This window comes from Mastomys coucha, unplaced genomic scaffold, assembly GCF_008632895.1.
Source record: "Mastomys coucha isolate ucsf_1 unplaced genomic scaffold, UCSF_Mcou_1 pScaffold15, whole genome shotgun sequence".
NCBI lineage: Eukaryota > Metazoa > Chordata > Mammalia > Rodentia > Muridae > Mastomys > Mastomys coucha.
The window spans coordinates 11,823,404-11,837,465 of record NW_022196897.1 but is presented as its reverse complement, the minus strand read 5'-3'; the positions used below and the strand labels follow the sequence as shown (position 1 = coordinate 11,837,465).

The window sequence follows — 14,062 nt, the reverse complement described above, 5'->3', positions numbered from 1 at the left end:
TAAGAGAGATGAGAGACTGGTGACCCTACAAGAATGAACACCGTGCAGTTGATTTGTTCAACAATTTGCTGAAATGACTCTAAAATATGCTTTAAAGCTTGTTGTCTGTGCCTTGGACTGCTTGCTGCCTGACTCTACCTGCCCTTGGAGGTTGGAGCTGAGGTGGTGCAGAATCAGCAACACAGTCTCAGGGAGCAAGTGAGAAACATTGCAGCAAGCTCATCTGAACACTGTTGCAAGCTCCTTTATTACCCTCCACCCACACCCATTGGTCCCAAGAAAGCATCCCTTCTAAACAGCAGTTCCCTGTTGGCTGGCATCGTCTACACCAGCAATCCTTGGTCTCTCAGGCAGTCCTCAATTAAGTCCTCCTGCAGGAGATGCTTTTGTGGCTGTGCAGCCCTCTCCACCCCTGGTGTTACCATAAAGGCAACCCTGCCGCTGTTCCTGCTACAAAAGCTGATCCATAAGAGACTTGCCATAATGAGAAGCAGCCTAGGAATTCTTCTTTCCAAAATGGAGTCCCAAAATGGGGGACCAGAGTGGTAGCTTGCTGAAGTCAGCTAGGCCCCACTTCCTGAAGGTTCTATAACTTCCAAGAGCATCACCCTTAGAATAATATATGTTCAAAATGAGTTTGTGAGGTACACTTCAAATTCAAATAATAACACTAGTATTCCAGAACACACTGAATGATATGTAGATTTTCAATAGAAAACATCATGTATCTATATCCACAAAGCTTTTGAACCCCTCACATCTTGCCTTTCTAGGTCCATCAATGCTAAACTATTAATATTATGCTGCCAATTTACCCAATCTTATCCAAGTCCTCAGTTTAACTTCAGTCTTGACTTAGCATCATGAAGATGTACTCTCATTTTGAAAGCAAAATGATGAACCATTTATATAATAGCATGAGCTGTTTTGTCAGTCCTGAACTTCCTACCTGAAGACTTTTTACCACATGAAACAAATACACTCAGGACACATGCAATACCCTGTGCTTGTGTATTCTCTTGCAGCCTACACTTTTCTACCTGACAGTAGGGAAGTAAGTATTGAAAATAACAGAACCTATCATTTGACCCAGGTTCATTTGAGGGTAGCTATTAGCCAATGCAAGCTGAAGATATGTGTTAAATCATTTTGTGAGATCATTAAGTCAAAAGAAAATGGCACACAGACTACATACTATGCTAGGCTGCTAAGGAGTTGAAAGAGTTGGGTAATTTCAAAATATTAGTAAGTGCTAGTCACTTCCTGCTTTAGCCAGTAAAGTGCTACTACCAAGGAACAGACTCAGACTAGTGATGGCTAGATGCCATCAGGATAAAAGAAATACTAATTTTCTGGAAGAAGCTCTGGTCTGCATCTGGTCTAGAGCTTGTTATCTAAGCTCACTCCAAATTCTATTATTTGAGATTCTGATTGGAAAGCATCTGTCTTCTTCATAGGAAACAGAATCCACAATGTGATGCCTTTCGCAATGGATAAGGTTAATATACACTGGATTAGAAGATCAGGATCTGCCTAGGATACCAAGTGAGTACTAGAAAAACCTGGGAAAGTCACAAAGACACTGTCTCAAAGTATTTTATGCTCAATGACAAAGCATCTCTAGCATACACAAGCACTGTAAAATAAACAATAAATAAAGGCATAAAAACAAATGTTCCCAATGTGTATTATGAAACTACTGTTTTTATAACTTATACCACATAATGAAAGTGTATACATTATCATGTTTATTTGAAAAGACAACATCTAATCTCACTATCTTGTCAGTTTCAACTTCTCTGTGTTGACTCTTCTGCTTATAATGACAGAACAGTCCACATTCCTTCTCTTAGAAATCCCACAAAAACACCAAGCTATACCACTGTAATATATATGCAGAGGGACTAAGTTAGACCCATTCTGGCTTTCTGATTATCATTGTGGTGTCAGTGAGCCCCTATATGTCCAGGTTTGTTGATTTCATAGATTTTCTTGTGGTGCCCTTGACCTCTCCGGTTCCTTCCTACATCCCCGCTCCCCTTCTTTCACAGCAATCAGTGAGTTCTGCCTAATGTTTGGCTGTGATCACTGCATCTGTTTCCACCAGTTGGTGCATGGAGCTCTCTAACAGTCATTATGCTGGGCTATTCTCTACAAGTATCATTAAATCATTTATTTGCTTTCTTATTTTTCCTTCTGCACATTTTGGTTCTCTCCTAGGTCTCCAAAGCCATCCAACTTTTGGTATGGGTCTCAACTTGGACCAGTTATTGGTTAGCCACTTCCAAAATCTCTGTGACACCTTTACCAGAGCATATCATGATAGCAGGACAAATTGTAGGCCAAAGGTTTTGTGGCTAGGTCGGAGTTTCAATCCCTACACTAGAAGTCTTGTCTTGTAGGAGATGGTTGGTTCAGGCTCCATATCCTCCATTACTAAGAGTCTTAGCCAGAGTCACCCTAACAGATTCCTAGAGCTTCCATTGCACTAACTTTATACCTTGCCCCCAATTCCAGTTGTCTCCTCCAGTACTCTCTTCCTCCATCTTCTCCCCGGCTGACTCCTCCTGTTCCCATCCCCACTAGCCTCCAGTCAACCCACAATATCTATTCTATTTTCCCTTTCCAGGGAGATCCATGCATTCTCCTTTGAGCCCTCCTTGTTACTTAGCCTTTCTGGGTCTGTGGATTAGGAAATGATTGTTCTTTATAGTTAATATCCACTTATAAGTAAGTACATACCACACTTATCTTTCTAGGTCTGAGTTACCTCACTCAGGATGATTTTTTTTCCTAGTTCTACCCATTTGTCTACAAGTTTTATGATATGTTAGGACATATTCTAAAGCCACAGTGCATACCTGAAGCTGTAGATAGTATCAACAGTTATACTTTCCTACTTTGTGATGACATGGTCCTAGTCCTAGGGTAGAGACATGAAGCCGTGGATAGTACCAACAGTTAATCAACAGTTGCCTGTGAAGACTTGGTCCTAGTCCTAGGGTAGAGGCATAAATATGTGGAGAGTATCAATAGTTAACCAACAGTTGTGCTGTGAGGACTTGGTCTAAGGTCTATGACGGATACTTGAATCTCTGGATAATATCAACTGCTAATCTCTCCTTCACTTTGAGGACATCTTCCAAAGTTTATGTGGTATTACTGAAGCTGCAGATAGTACCAGTAGGCAAAATCTTGCCTCTGAGGACATGGTATAAGGCCTACTGTGGATGAGTGAAGTTGTGAATAGTACCAACAGTGAAACTCTCCTTGCCTCTGAGGACATGGTATAAGGCCTACTGTGGATGAGTGCAGCTGTGAATAGTACCAACAGTGAAACTCTCCATCCCTATGAGGACATGGTATAAGGCCTATGGCAGCTGCCTAAATTAATGGGTAGTATGAACATTTAAACCCTCCTTCTCTGTGAATAAATGCTAATGAAATAAAGCCTATCATGGATGCCTGAATTTGTGTATATTGCATAGTATCTTCAGTTATACACTCCTGTTTTGTGAGAGCAAGTTTAAGGCCTATGGTGGGTATCTAAAGCTGAGAATAGCATACACATTTAAACTCAACTTCTCTGTGAGGACAAGGTCTAAGGCCTAAGAAGGATTTCTGAAGCTGTGGATAAATTCAACAGTTAAACTCTTCTGTGTGAAACATGGTCTAAGGTCTATGGTAGATGCCTGAAGCTATGACTTTTAACAACAGTTAAATTCTTCTTATCTGTGAGGTCAAGGACTTAGGCCTATGGTAGATGTCTGAAATTATAGATAGTGAACTGTACCAACATTTCTTCTCTGTGAGAAAATGTTCTACAACTTACTGTGTATGCCTGAATTTATGGATAGTAGATAATATCAACAGTTAAACTTTCATTTTTCTGAGGAAAAGGTCTAAGGCTACGCCTAGTGTCAATTCCGATACATGCTACTAGGCTTTTTATATACCTGCATACCTGTCACAAAGTTTATTTTTTCAGTAAACACATTATAATTTGTCATATGTTTCAGCAACTTCAACATATACGTTCCCTTCCTTTCCTATTACATTGAAAGTGTCTCACTCAAAGGAAGCACTTTATAGCTCTGCTTTGGTTTTGTTATCTGATTACAAAGATCAACAGCATCACTGAGAACTCAAGGACTATGAGGCCATCATGAAGTACAATAAGTGCTAGTTTAACACAAGCATTGGGATACCATGAAGATAAAGCCAACTATTGAGGCAACTCGTAAGTAAGCAATAGGAGGATGGTATGTACAATGTGCATACACTGGAGAAGGAGTAATTTTTAAGTTAGGGGGATGTGGTAAAAGATCATGAGATTTCACCATTGTATTCTGAATGGTATAAGAAACTCCTAAGTTTCTTATCAATTTCTGGAATTTGCCATTTAAATTTTACACAGTATTTATAACAATATAACACAGAATGTTTTAATGCACTGCTGAGGTATAATCAGTTTGATTATGGATTTTCACTGAAATCTTAACATCAAGAGCTGTTTTAGCTGTAGTATTAGTCACGGATTTTTTTTTTTAAACTGTAAGTCAGGAAATGAGTCAAAGAGTAACTAAGCTAATATAAGTATTAACATTTCCAGCTAGATAGTGACTGTCATGACTCACTGGTTGATAAGAGAAGGCACAGCTGTAGACTGGGGAAGTGGTTGACTTCAGTCTTAAGGTAACTCACAGACGGTCTGTCTCTCTAATGGATATAGAATGGCAAGATAACAGAGGGGCATGCTATCTTCTCTGGGCTTTCCTAGTTGCAGATGACAGTTTTTTGATAGACAGGGATCTTCTACATCAAAGCATTAAATATGTTGCATGCATCCCTCCAAGTTAAATGCACACAGGCCTTCCCTCCAACTTTGTGCCTGTGTTCTAAGTTCCTAATCTAATTGCCTTCCTTGCATCTGATCCCACTTAAGATCCAGGCCTCAATCTCTTCTGACCAAAATGCTCCACTGAATGACAAGGGCCCTGCTACCTGCCTTCTCAGGAGTTGTCTCTAACTACTACCTGCTCCAGACCATCTTCCCTTCTGGTCTTTCTTGATGACCCAGCTCTCCCCTCGGAAGACTCAGATCAACAGTGCTTTGCCATGGTCCAGGAGCCCCAGGCCCCAATGAAACTTTTGTGTTTGTGCTTGCAGCTTGGTGAGTTTCCCTAGACTCCACCTAACTTCTCATGCCACATGACTGATCTGCAAGCCTAGCATTAGTACAGTTACCTTCTGGCAGAAATAACTCACCGACAGGCTGGTTACATCAGGAAATATATAGAGTCACCCAGAGAAGGTCAGATATGTTTTAGAAAGTAGGAAATGCCTAGACATTAAGATTGTTTTTCTTCAGAAGTTATTTCAGCCTAGAAAATTAAAATTAACTACGCACACATTAAAAAAATTAAACACACACACACACAAATCAATTCCTCAGGCTTACTGACTGCAGGTAGCATTTATAAAGAGAAGATATTCCTATTTTTTGATTGGTGCCAGGCTGAGACCAGATATTGCTGTTATAGCTGGCCTGGCCACTGTCCTGTTGTGTTTCAGTCTTCCACATCAGTGAGATCCACATTTGCATTTACAAATTCAAAATGGGTATTTTTCTGTTTCCCCAGCTCCTTTGTCACTCCAACAGGTTGCCTGGGTACACTGGAGGTGTAGACAAAGTACCCACGATTAGCAGCTGATTCCAGTGTGAAGTAGGAGCCAGCATTTTCCTTCAGGAAGGTGAAGGTCAGGAGCTTCTCGTGGCTCAATGAACTCAGTTCTTTAATTTTCTTTTTGAAATACAAAGGGGAATCCGTTAGTAGCTACTACAGTTGTATCTAGAAATGTTCCCCAAAGGCCTGTATGTCAAAGCCTTGGTCCTCACCTTGGGACTATTGGGAGGTGATGAGAATATTAAAAACAGGGGTTTAGTTGTTAACTAGTGCACCCTCAAAGGGAATTGTGGGACCTCATCCCTGTCTTCCTCTTTTGCATCCTAGCCATTAAGTGAGCAGTCTGCATCCCCCTTACCTCCATGTCCTTCCACTGTAATATACTACCATAGGCTCCAAAACATTAGGGTTAATTGGCCAAGACAGTGAACAAAATCTTGTTCTTTTTAGAATGTGATTGTCTTGAGTTTTTATTGCTGTTACTGAGAATGCTAACCCATGACCGGGCTTCTTTGTGGGGGGACAGGGAAGGATATGCAAAGATTAAGGTTATCTTAGGCTATCAGTCTTAGCACTAAAGATTTCTACTTCCCTGAGCTGAAGGACAGGGTAGATCTCCTTGGTTCTTACCTTTAATTCTAATGAGGGACGCTTTGGCTCTTTGACTCTATCACAGCAGAGATAGAGTTTTCCCTGAGATACAGCCAAAACAATGTGATTTGCCTTTGAGCCACTGGCTTTTTTTTTGGGTAAAGTTGACACATAAAAGGTCTCTGGAAATAGAAAACGGGATCAGCTTTAGAATTAAAAACTTCTCTTCCCTCCTTCTTCTGTTACTTTCTTCCTTTTTCTGTTGAAGTTTCAAACACAGAAAGCTTGTTAAGCTTGCGCACTCACACTGATTCTCAGAATTTGCCCTCTCTCCATCTCTGGTTTGGATCACTCCCCTATCTACAGAGACTTCTTTTGGCTGCAGATATACCTGGTTCCCTCTCCTATCTCACTCATCCGTGCTTATCACTAGTTCAGAACTCCTTTTTTTTTTTTTTTTTTTTAGGAGGAGGAGTCAAGCAGCCCCCTCTCCAAGGCTCAGGGGGTGGATACCATATCATCTCCATTGGGTAAGGAAAATTTGAGGGTCACCTCCATGTTTGCTGAGCTTGTCTGGAACTGCCACAAGGCTGGTGCCTTCCAGAACTAGAATCTGCTGGTTTGTATCACGAATAAAATGCTTATTTGGGGCAACGGGGTTAATTCTTGGACCTGGAAAACAGTAACAGAGGTTAAAAATAATGAACCAGTCTGAGTTCAACAACAAATTTGCTTAATGCTGCAGGCTCAGACAACATATAGTCCTCTTGGTTTTTTGTTTGTTTGATTGTTTACTTGTTTGTTTGTTTGTTTGTTTTACCCTAGCTCACTGATGCAGGAACTCTGGACACTTTGGAGTGCTGAGACCATGCTGACTCAGGGATAATTTTCTCTTCAGTCATTCACAAGATAAAAAGTTACTACATTTCTCCAAATACCACTTTTCAGACCAATAAAATGGGGATTATATAAGGTAACAATCTTTCATAAGGTTGATATGAAGAATAAAGGAGCTTTAAAGTCTCATGATTATTCTAAGTAGTGTGGTATTAATAATTTGCTTGTCTGAATCCTGTCCCTGTGGGCCTATGCCTTCAGCAATGCTGTCATGCCACGGACCTCTGTCATGTTAGGTGCCCACTGTACTGATTGAGGTCAATAGAAGGACAGGGAAGAAGGGTTGGCGTAATAGGCTGAGGCAGGAGGCAGTCAGGAGCAGCAACTCAATGAAAAGAAGCAGAGATGGGGGGTTGCCTGAGGAAGATACCTGCACCTATTAAGGCTTTCTATGTGGGCGGGTCCAGCTGTGGCTGTGGCTGAGGATTCATCTGAATATGACTTTACTGTGGACTGGGAATTTGTTACCATCTCTATTAGACCAGATGATTTGACTCTGAGTGACTGAGGTCAGATTTTACATGAGGGATGATTAAGAGGCAAATATGGGACTGAGTTGACTTAGAATAGCAGATGAGAGGGTAATAGCTGAGCAGTTGTATAATATATGCAAATATATTATATGCACAATTATATCAAACATAATTATTTATCATATATATATATACAAACATGCACATGTGGGCTATCCCTTGTCTCATAAACATGATGCCTTCAGCTGGCACTCCCAATTTGTCCTCTCCTTCCTGTTTTTTGCCCATATCCTGCCTACCCTGTGATTTGTACTGTTTGCCATCTGCTCTGTACTTCTTCAATAAACACTTACTGAAATCTGTCCTCTCATGAGGGCGCAGAGTCCTGCACTAACTTCCAGGATTCATTTTTTCTGAAATGTTAATATTTTGAAGTTGCAAAGGAAAGGTTGGTTGCCCCACCACTTGTTCCTTAGATGTCATCAGAACAGAATTGCTTACTTTGTTGAGAAGGCTAAACAACCCCCTCCCTGTGACCCAGGATCCCTCTGAAGATCACCTGAGTGGTTGAAAGCCACAGAATCGCAGCTGGAATCTGACAGCAGAGAGCATTTTGCTGTTGAATCAAAGAAAACAAATTAGCAAATCAGTTCCATTAGCTGGTAAGTTTGTAGTTAACTGTACTATGGAATTATTTCATTCCTAATGTCTACAGATTCCAAATCATGTTTAATATGCACATATGTAGAAGGTTTTTAATATGTAAATGCTTTTTAAAAGATTTTTATATCCATTAATTTTGGAAGGTTCAGTTTCAATAATGTGAAGGAAGATCATGTTATAGCAGGAATTCTCACATACATTTTCTTTAAAATATTTTGACAAGAATCATAAAAATTGGGGGTGGAAAGAGTACTGTTTTTTCTTCCATTAGACCTGAGTTCAATCCCCAGGAGCCATGTAGAGACTCAATATTGCTGTTAACTCCAATACCAGGGGCATCAAATTCCCTTTCTGGCCTTCACTGGCACCGCATACACAGAACACCAGTGTATATGCAACCAAAACACTCCTGCACATAAAAGATAAAAAAAGTAAAGATTTAAAAATATTTTTCCAATTACAAGAAAATGTATAATTTGCTGGCCTAGTCAGATCCCTCTTGTCTGAAAGGTAATATGCTTTGATAATATGTTTGTTTGTTTGTTTGCTTGCTTGCTTGTTTGTTTTAAAGTTTTGTTAGCTGCCAAACCGTTCACTGGAAAAGCAATGCTTTGCAAGTTTCATCTGAACATGTGTATCTAAACTTTGTCTACAGGGCCAGCAATATATCTCAGTGGGTAAATGTACTTGCTGCCAAGTCTGGTGACCTGAATTTGATCCCTGTATTTAATAGAAGGAGAGAACTGATTCCCAAACGTTGTCCTCTGCCCTCTACATATGCACCATGCCACCTGAGGTTCTGACCAATTAATACAATGTAATAATAATAATCATCATCACCACCACCACCACCACCACCACCACCACCACCACCACCACCACCACCACCACCATCATCATCATCATCATCATCATCATCATCATCATCATCATCATCATCATCATCATCATCATCCTATGATTTGCTGACAACACACTTAAAGTCCTGAACTGTATGTAGTATGTATATCTCCATCACTATCCTTGCTACCTAACATCTTGGAGGAATTCTTGCAGCTCAGATGTTTCACAGGTTGGTCAGAGAAAGTGTGTGGCTTCTGCAAGCAGAATTAAGTATGATCCCCTGTGTTTGGAGACTATGTTTTAAGGTCAGAGGTGGGTTTAAAGAGGTTTCTTACCTTCTGGCTCTGTATGGAATTCAACCGGGTCTCTGGAGCACTTAGGATATATTTTCACGTCTGGGCAGCTATCTGGAGATGACATTGTCTGTGCTGAGAGTGAACACAGTTGGGGAGGTAAAGGGAGGCAGGACCAACATACATAGGAGGAATTTAATTATAGAAGCTTTCAACCCTAGGAAGCCTAGTCTCACATCTCTAATACCTGCAGGAGATAGCCTTGTCTCCACTTTGAAATGTTGCCTTAATGTCAAAAGGGCAGATTTGTTCCAATTCATAATGCAATTCTAGTTTAGTTTTACTTTAAAAGGTAGTTATGGATCTTTTAAAAAAATAAATCTTTATTTTTGGACATTTATTATTTTGTTTTTCTCATGTGAGCTCATTTTCTAGGAATGATGTGGGGGTCTTCCTGAACACAGGAGCTGAGTCAATTCCCATTAACTGTCCTGAAATCTTTTTTTTTTTTAACAGATTCATACTGCTGCTGCTGCTGCTACTGCTGCTGCTAGATCAGAGGGCAGATTGGATAGGTAGCAAGGCTCTAAAAGACTCAACTACTAGTGACCTGGAAAAGATCAGGCTCATAATCATACCAGTGTTGTGGGTGTCCAGGATCTCACTTCTTTGGAGCTAAATAGTACATATTAAATTGTTGAAGATTAAAAATTCCCTTGGCAACTGTGAAAAATAAACAGAATTGCTGGAGGTATCACTATACCTAATTTCAAGTTCTAGTACAGCATGGGGAGGGAGCATAGTATTGGCACACAAACAGAAACATTGATCAATAGAATCTAATTGGACACAGAGATATAAATCCACACACCTATAGAATCCTGATTTTTAAAATAAAGATGCCAGAAATATACACTGGAAAAAGATATCTTCAAAAAATGATGCTGGTCAAACAGGGTGAACGTAGAATAGATCCATACATAATTCCCTGCACAAAACTCAAATAGATCAAAATCCTCAACATAAAATCAGATACAGTGAACATGATAGAAGAGAAACTGAGGAATAGACTTGAATTCATTGGCACAGGAAAAGACTTTCTGAACATAAGAAACAATCTGAACATAAGATGAACAATTAATAAGTGAGACCTCATGAAACTGGAAAGCTTCTGTATGGCAAAAGGACATTGTCATTTGAACAAAGCAGCAGCCTAGACATCCAAAAGAGGGCTAATATCCAAAATATATACATAACTCAAAAAACTAGATATCAAGGAAACAAATAACCCAATTAACAAATGGGTACAGATCCAAACAGAATTTTCAAAGAGAAAGCTCAAATGACTGAGAAACACTTAAAGAAATGTTTGGCACCCTTAGCCATCAGGGAAATAAAAATGAAAAACATTTTGAAATTTCATCTTACACCTGTTAGAATGTCTAAGATCAATAACCCAAGTGACAGCTCATGCTGGAGAGAATATAGAATAAGGGGATGCTCATCCACTACTGGTAGGGCTGCAAACTTGAACAGTCAGTATGGACCACCACCAATGTGGTGGTTCCCAAGGAAAATGGGAATTAATCTACCCAAGATCCAGCTATATCTTATTCTGGGACATATACCCCAAAAGATGCTTCATTCTATCCCAGAAACATTTGTTTAACCATGTTTATTGCTGCTTTATTCCTAATAGCCAGAAACTAGAAACAACCTAGATGTTCCTCAACAGATGAATGGATAAAGAAAATGTACATTCATACCACAGAGCAGTACTCAGCCATTTTAAAAAATGAAATCATGAAAATTACAGATAAATGGATACAACTACAGTGAGGTAACCCAGACCTAGAATGCCAAATATGAAAAATATGCTACACATTTGCTTTATGTGTGAATGTTAGCTGTTACATCAATGATAACCATTCTACAGTCTATAAAACAAGAGGTTAGGTATAGACTTAGAAACTAGGGTGTGCAGATAGATCTTGTTAGGAAGAGGAAATAGGATAGATGATTAGGGATAGATGGTGGTGAGGCTGGAACTGGAGTTTCAGGTGGGGAGGAGAAGGGAAATAGAAGAGGGAGTACATTAATAACAGCTAATATTAAGGGCCATTTGTGGGGAAATCTATGTAATCTAATACAGTAGAAGCTTTCTGAACCATATACACATACAAAAATGATTTAAATGAAATTGCCAAATAGTGGGAGAGACAAGAGTCCCAGATGCCCATGTCTTGCCACCAAATGAAGTTTGTAGTGCTGGAATTGGGTTGTATATAACCATATTGAGTTGTTGAGTCCTGTGGGAAACCTTAAGTAATCCAGGTTGTTGACAGTACTATAGGCTGCTCTTCACAAAATGACAGCAAGGCCCCATTGCTAAAGATAACACCTATACAACTCATTGAACACGGAAAAGTTCAACTAGTGCCCTTACATTCTAGTGTCTTTGGTACCAGAAGGTACTCTTCATGCTACCAAAAAAGAAATATAGATACCAAGCCAGACACAAATCCTCTCATATAAAATGGTGTCCTGCCTGCAAGATACACTAGGCCAATAGTGGCAAACTTTGTACCACTATTTCTATAATAAAAAAATGAATAATATTCATGGATCAGTGCCTTAGGAATCCCATAAAAAACACTAAACTGGAAGCCATAAAATAAATGCAGAGGACCTGGTGCAGACTCATTCATACACTGGATAGGCCGATTCAGTCTTTATGAGTTCATATGAGCTTGTTCATATTGATTTAGAAGGTTTTGTTTTCTTGGTATCCTTCATCCCCTCTAGCACTTATACTCTTTTGCTTCCTCTTTTATGCAGTTCCTGAGCCCCAAGAGAAAGGATTTGATAGAAATATCCCAATTAGGGCTAAAAGTTCCAAGGTTTCTCACACTCTGATAATTTCTGGCTATGAGTGTTTGAAGAAGTAGGTCTCTGATCCTGGGGCTCTTTTCCTTCTGCGGGTTTGTCTCATCCAATTCCAATGTATTTTGGTTTGGTTTTATATTACCATATTTCATTTTATTATAAAAATAAATAAATAATTATATTAGTCAGGGTTCTCTAGAGTCACAGAACTTATGGTAGTCTCTATGTAGTAAAGGAATTTATTGATGACTTACAGTCTGTAGTCCAACTCCCAACAATCAACTCCCAACAATGGTCAGCAGCAGCCCAAGGATCCAGCAGTTGCTCAGTCTCACAAGGCAAGCAGGTGAAGCAGAGCCAGACTTCCTTCTTCCAATGTCCTTATATAGGTCTCCAGGAAAAGGTGTGGCCCAGATTAAAGATGTGTGCCACCACACCTTTAATCCCAGATGACCTTGCTTGAACTACTAGATCTTCCAATCTTAATCTTCTAGGATTCATAGCTACTATGGCACCACACCTTTAATCCCAGATGATCTTGAACTCATAGATCTTCCTATCTTAATCTTCTGGGATTCATAGCCACTATGCCTCAAGATCTCCATGCCAAGATTCAGGTCAGAAACTTGTATCTCTCAGCCTCCAGATTAGGGCCACAGGTGAGCCTTCTAATTCTGGATTGTAGTTCATTTCAGATATAGTCAAGTTGACAACCAGGAATAGCCACTACAATAATTTAAAACCTTTGGCATAAATGAGTCAACAAATTTTTATCGCGAGACTTCAAAGAACATAGAGGCAGAGTTTTTATTGTGCTTTTATAGGTAAAGAAACTGAAATTGAGAACTCTCCCCATGGTTAAGACTTGAAGTTCAAATCCAGATCATTAATACTTGCCCCATAATACATCAATTTCTGCTGATCACCAGATATAAATATTCATTCAATGAAACCATTGAAATTTTGTGGTCCCCTAACATCATACAAAGGGTTGGTGATTATTGGGGGTATCGTGGTTCATGTGTCCACAGATAAGCACTATGAAAACCAGCAAATTAAAACATGCAAGGTTGTCTCTTCAAAGGAAGAGCTATGTATAACGTGTCTTCTTCCCAGAAGGCTGGGAATGGAGGTGGTTAATAGTCTCAGTGACCTCTGTGCTTTCTATAGAGCCAGACCCTTGCTCCCTCCCCAAGACCCTTATAAACAGTACTGGAATTGATTAATAGCCTAATGACCTTTGTGCTATCTGTATGACCAATACCATACCAGATCCTCCCCCAGTCCCTAAAGATGGCACATGTAGTCTACCTACAGAACTCATCTTTATGGAAGACGGCACATGTACTTTGAAAAGAATTTTTTATTAGATATTTTCTTTATTTACATTTCAAATATTATCCCTTTTCCTGTTTTCCTCCACCAAAATCCCCTTCCCCTTTCCCCCTCCTCTGCTCACCAGCCTATCCACACACACTTCCTAGTCCTGGTAGGGACACTGGGGTATCGAGCTTCACAGAACCAAGGTCCTCTCCTCCCATTGATGTACGACAAGGCCATCCTCTGCTACATATGTGGCTGGAGCCATGGGTCCCTCCACATGTACTCTTTGGTTGGTGACTTAGTCCCTGGGAACTCTGGGGGTACTGGTTGGTTCATATTTTTGTTCCTCCTATGGGGCTGCAAACCCCTTGAACTCCTTGGGTCCTTTCTCTAGCTCCTCCATTGG

At 39.9% G+C, this 14,062-nt stretch overlaps 1 protein-coding gene across 1 annotated transcript; it reads right to left on the bottom strand.

Moving 5' to 3' along the window:
* Positions 1-5,443: 5,443 nt before the first annotated feature.
* On the bottom strand, positions 5,444-12,631 carry LOC116089781 (interleukin-37-like). The gene is made up of 6 exons (XM_031369224.1): positions 12,588-12,631; positions 9,490-9,582; positions 8,208-8,264; positions 6,831-6,950; positions 6,318-6,460; positions 5,444-5,804 (listed from the first exon to the last, which is right to left on the bottom strand). The coding sequence occupies exons 2-6, from the start codon at positions 9,572-9,574 to the stop codon at positions 5,571-5,573; spliced, it is 639 nt and encodes a 212-aa protein (XP_031225084.1). The 5' UTR covers positions 9,575-9,582; positions 12,588-12,631; the 3' UTR covers positions 5,444-5,570.
* Between the last annotated feature and the right edge of the window lie 1,431 nt (positions 12,632-14,062).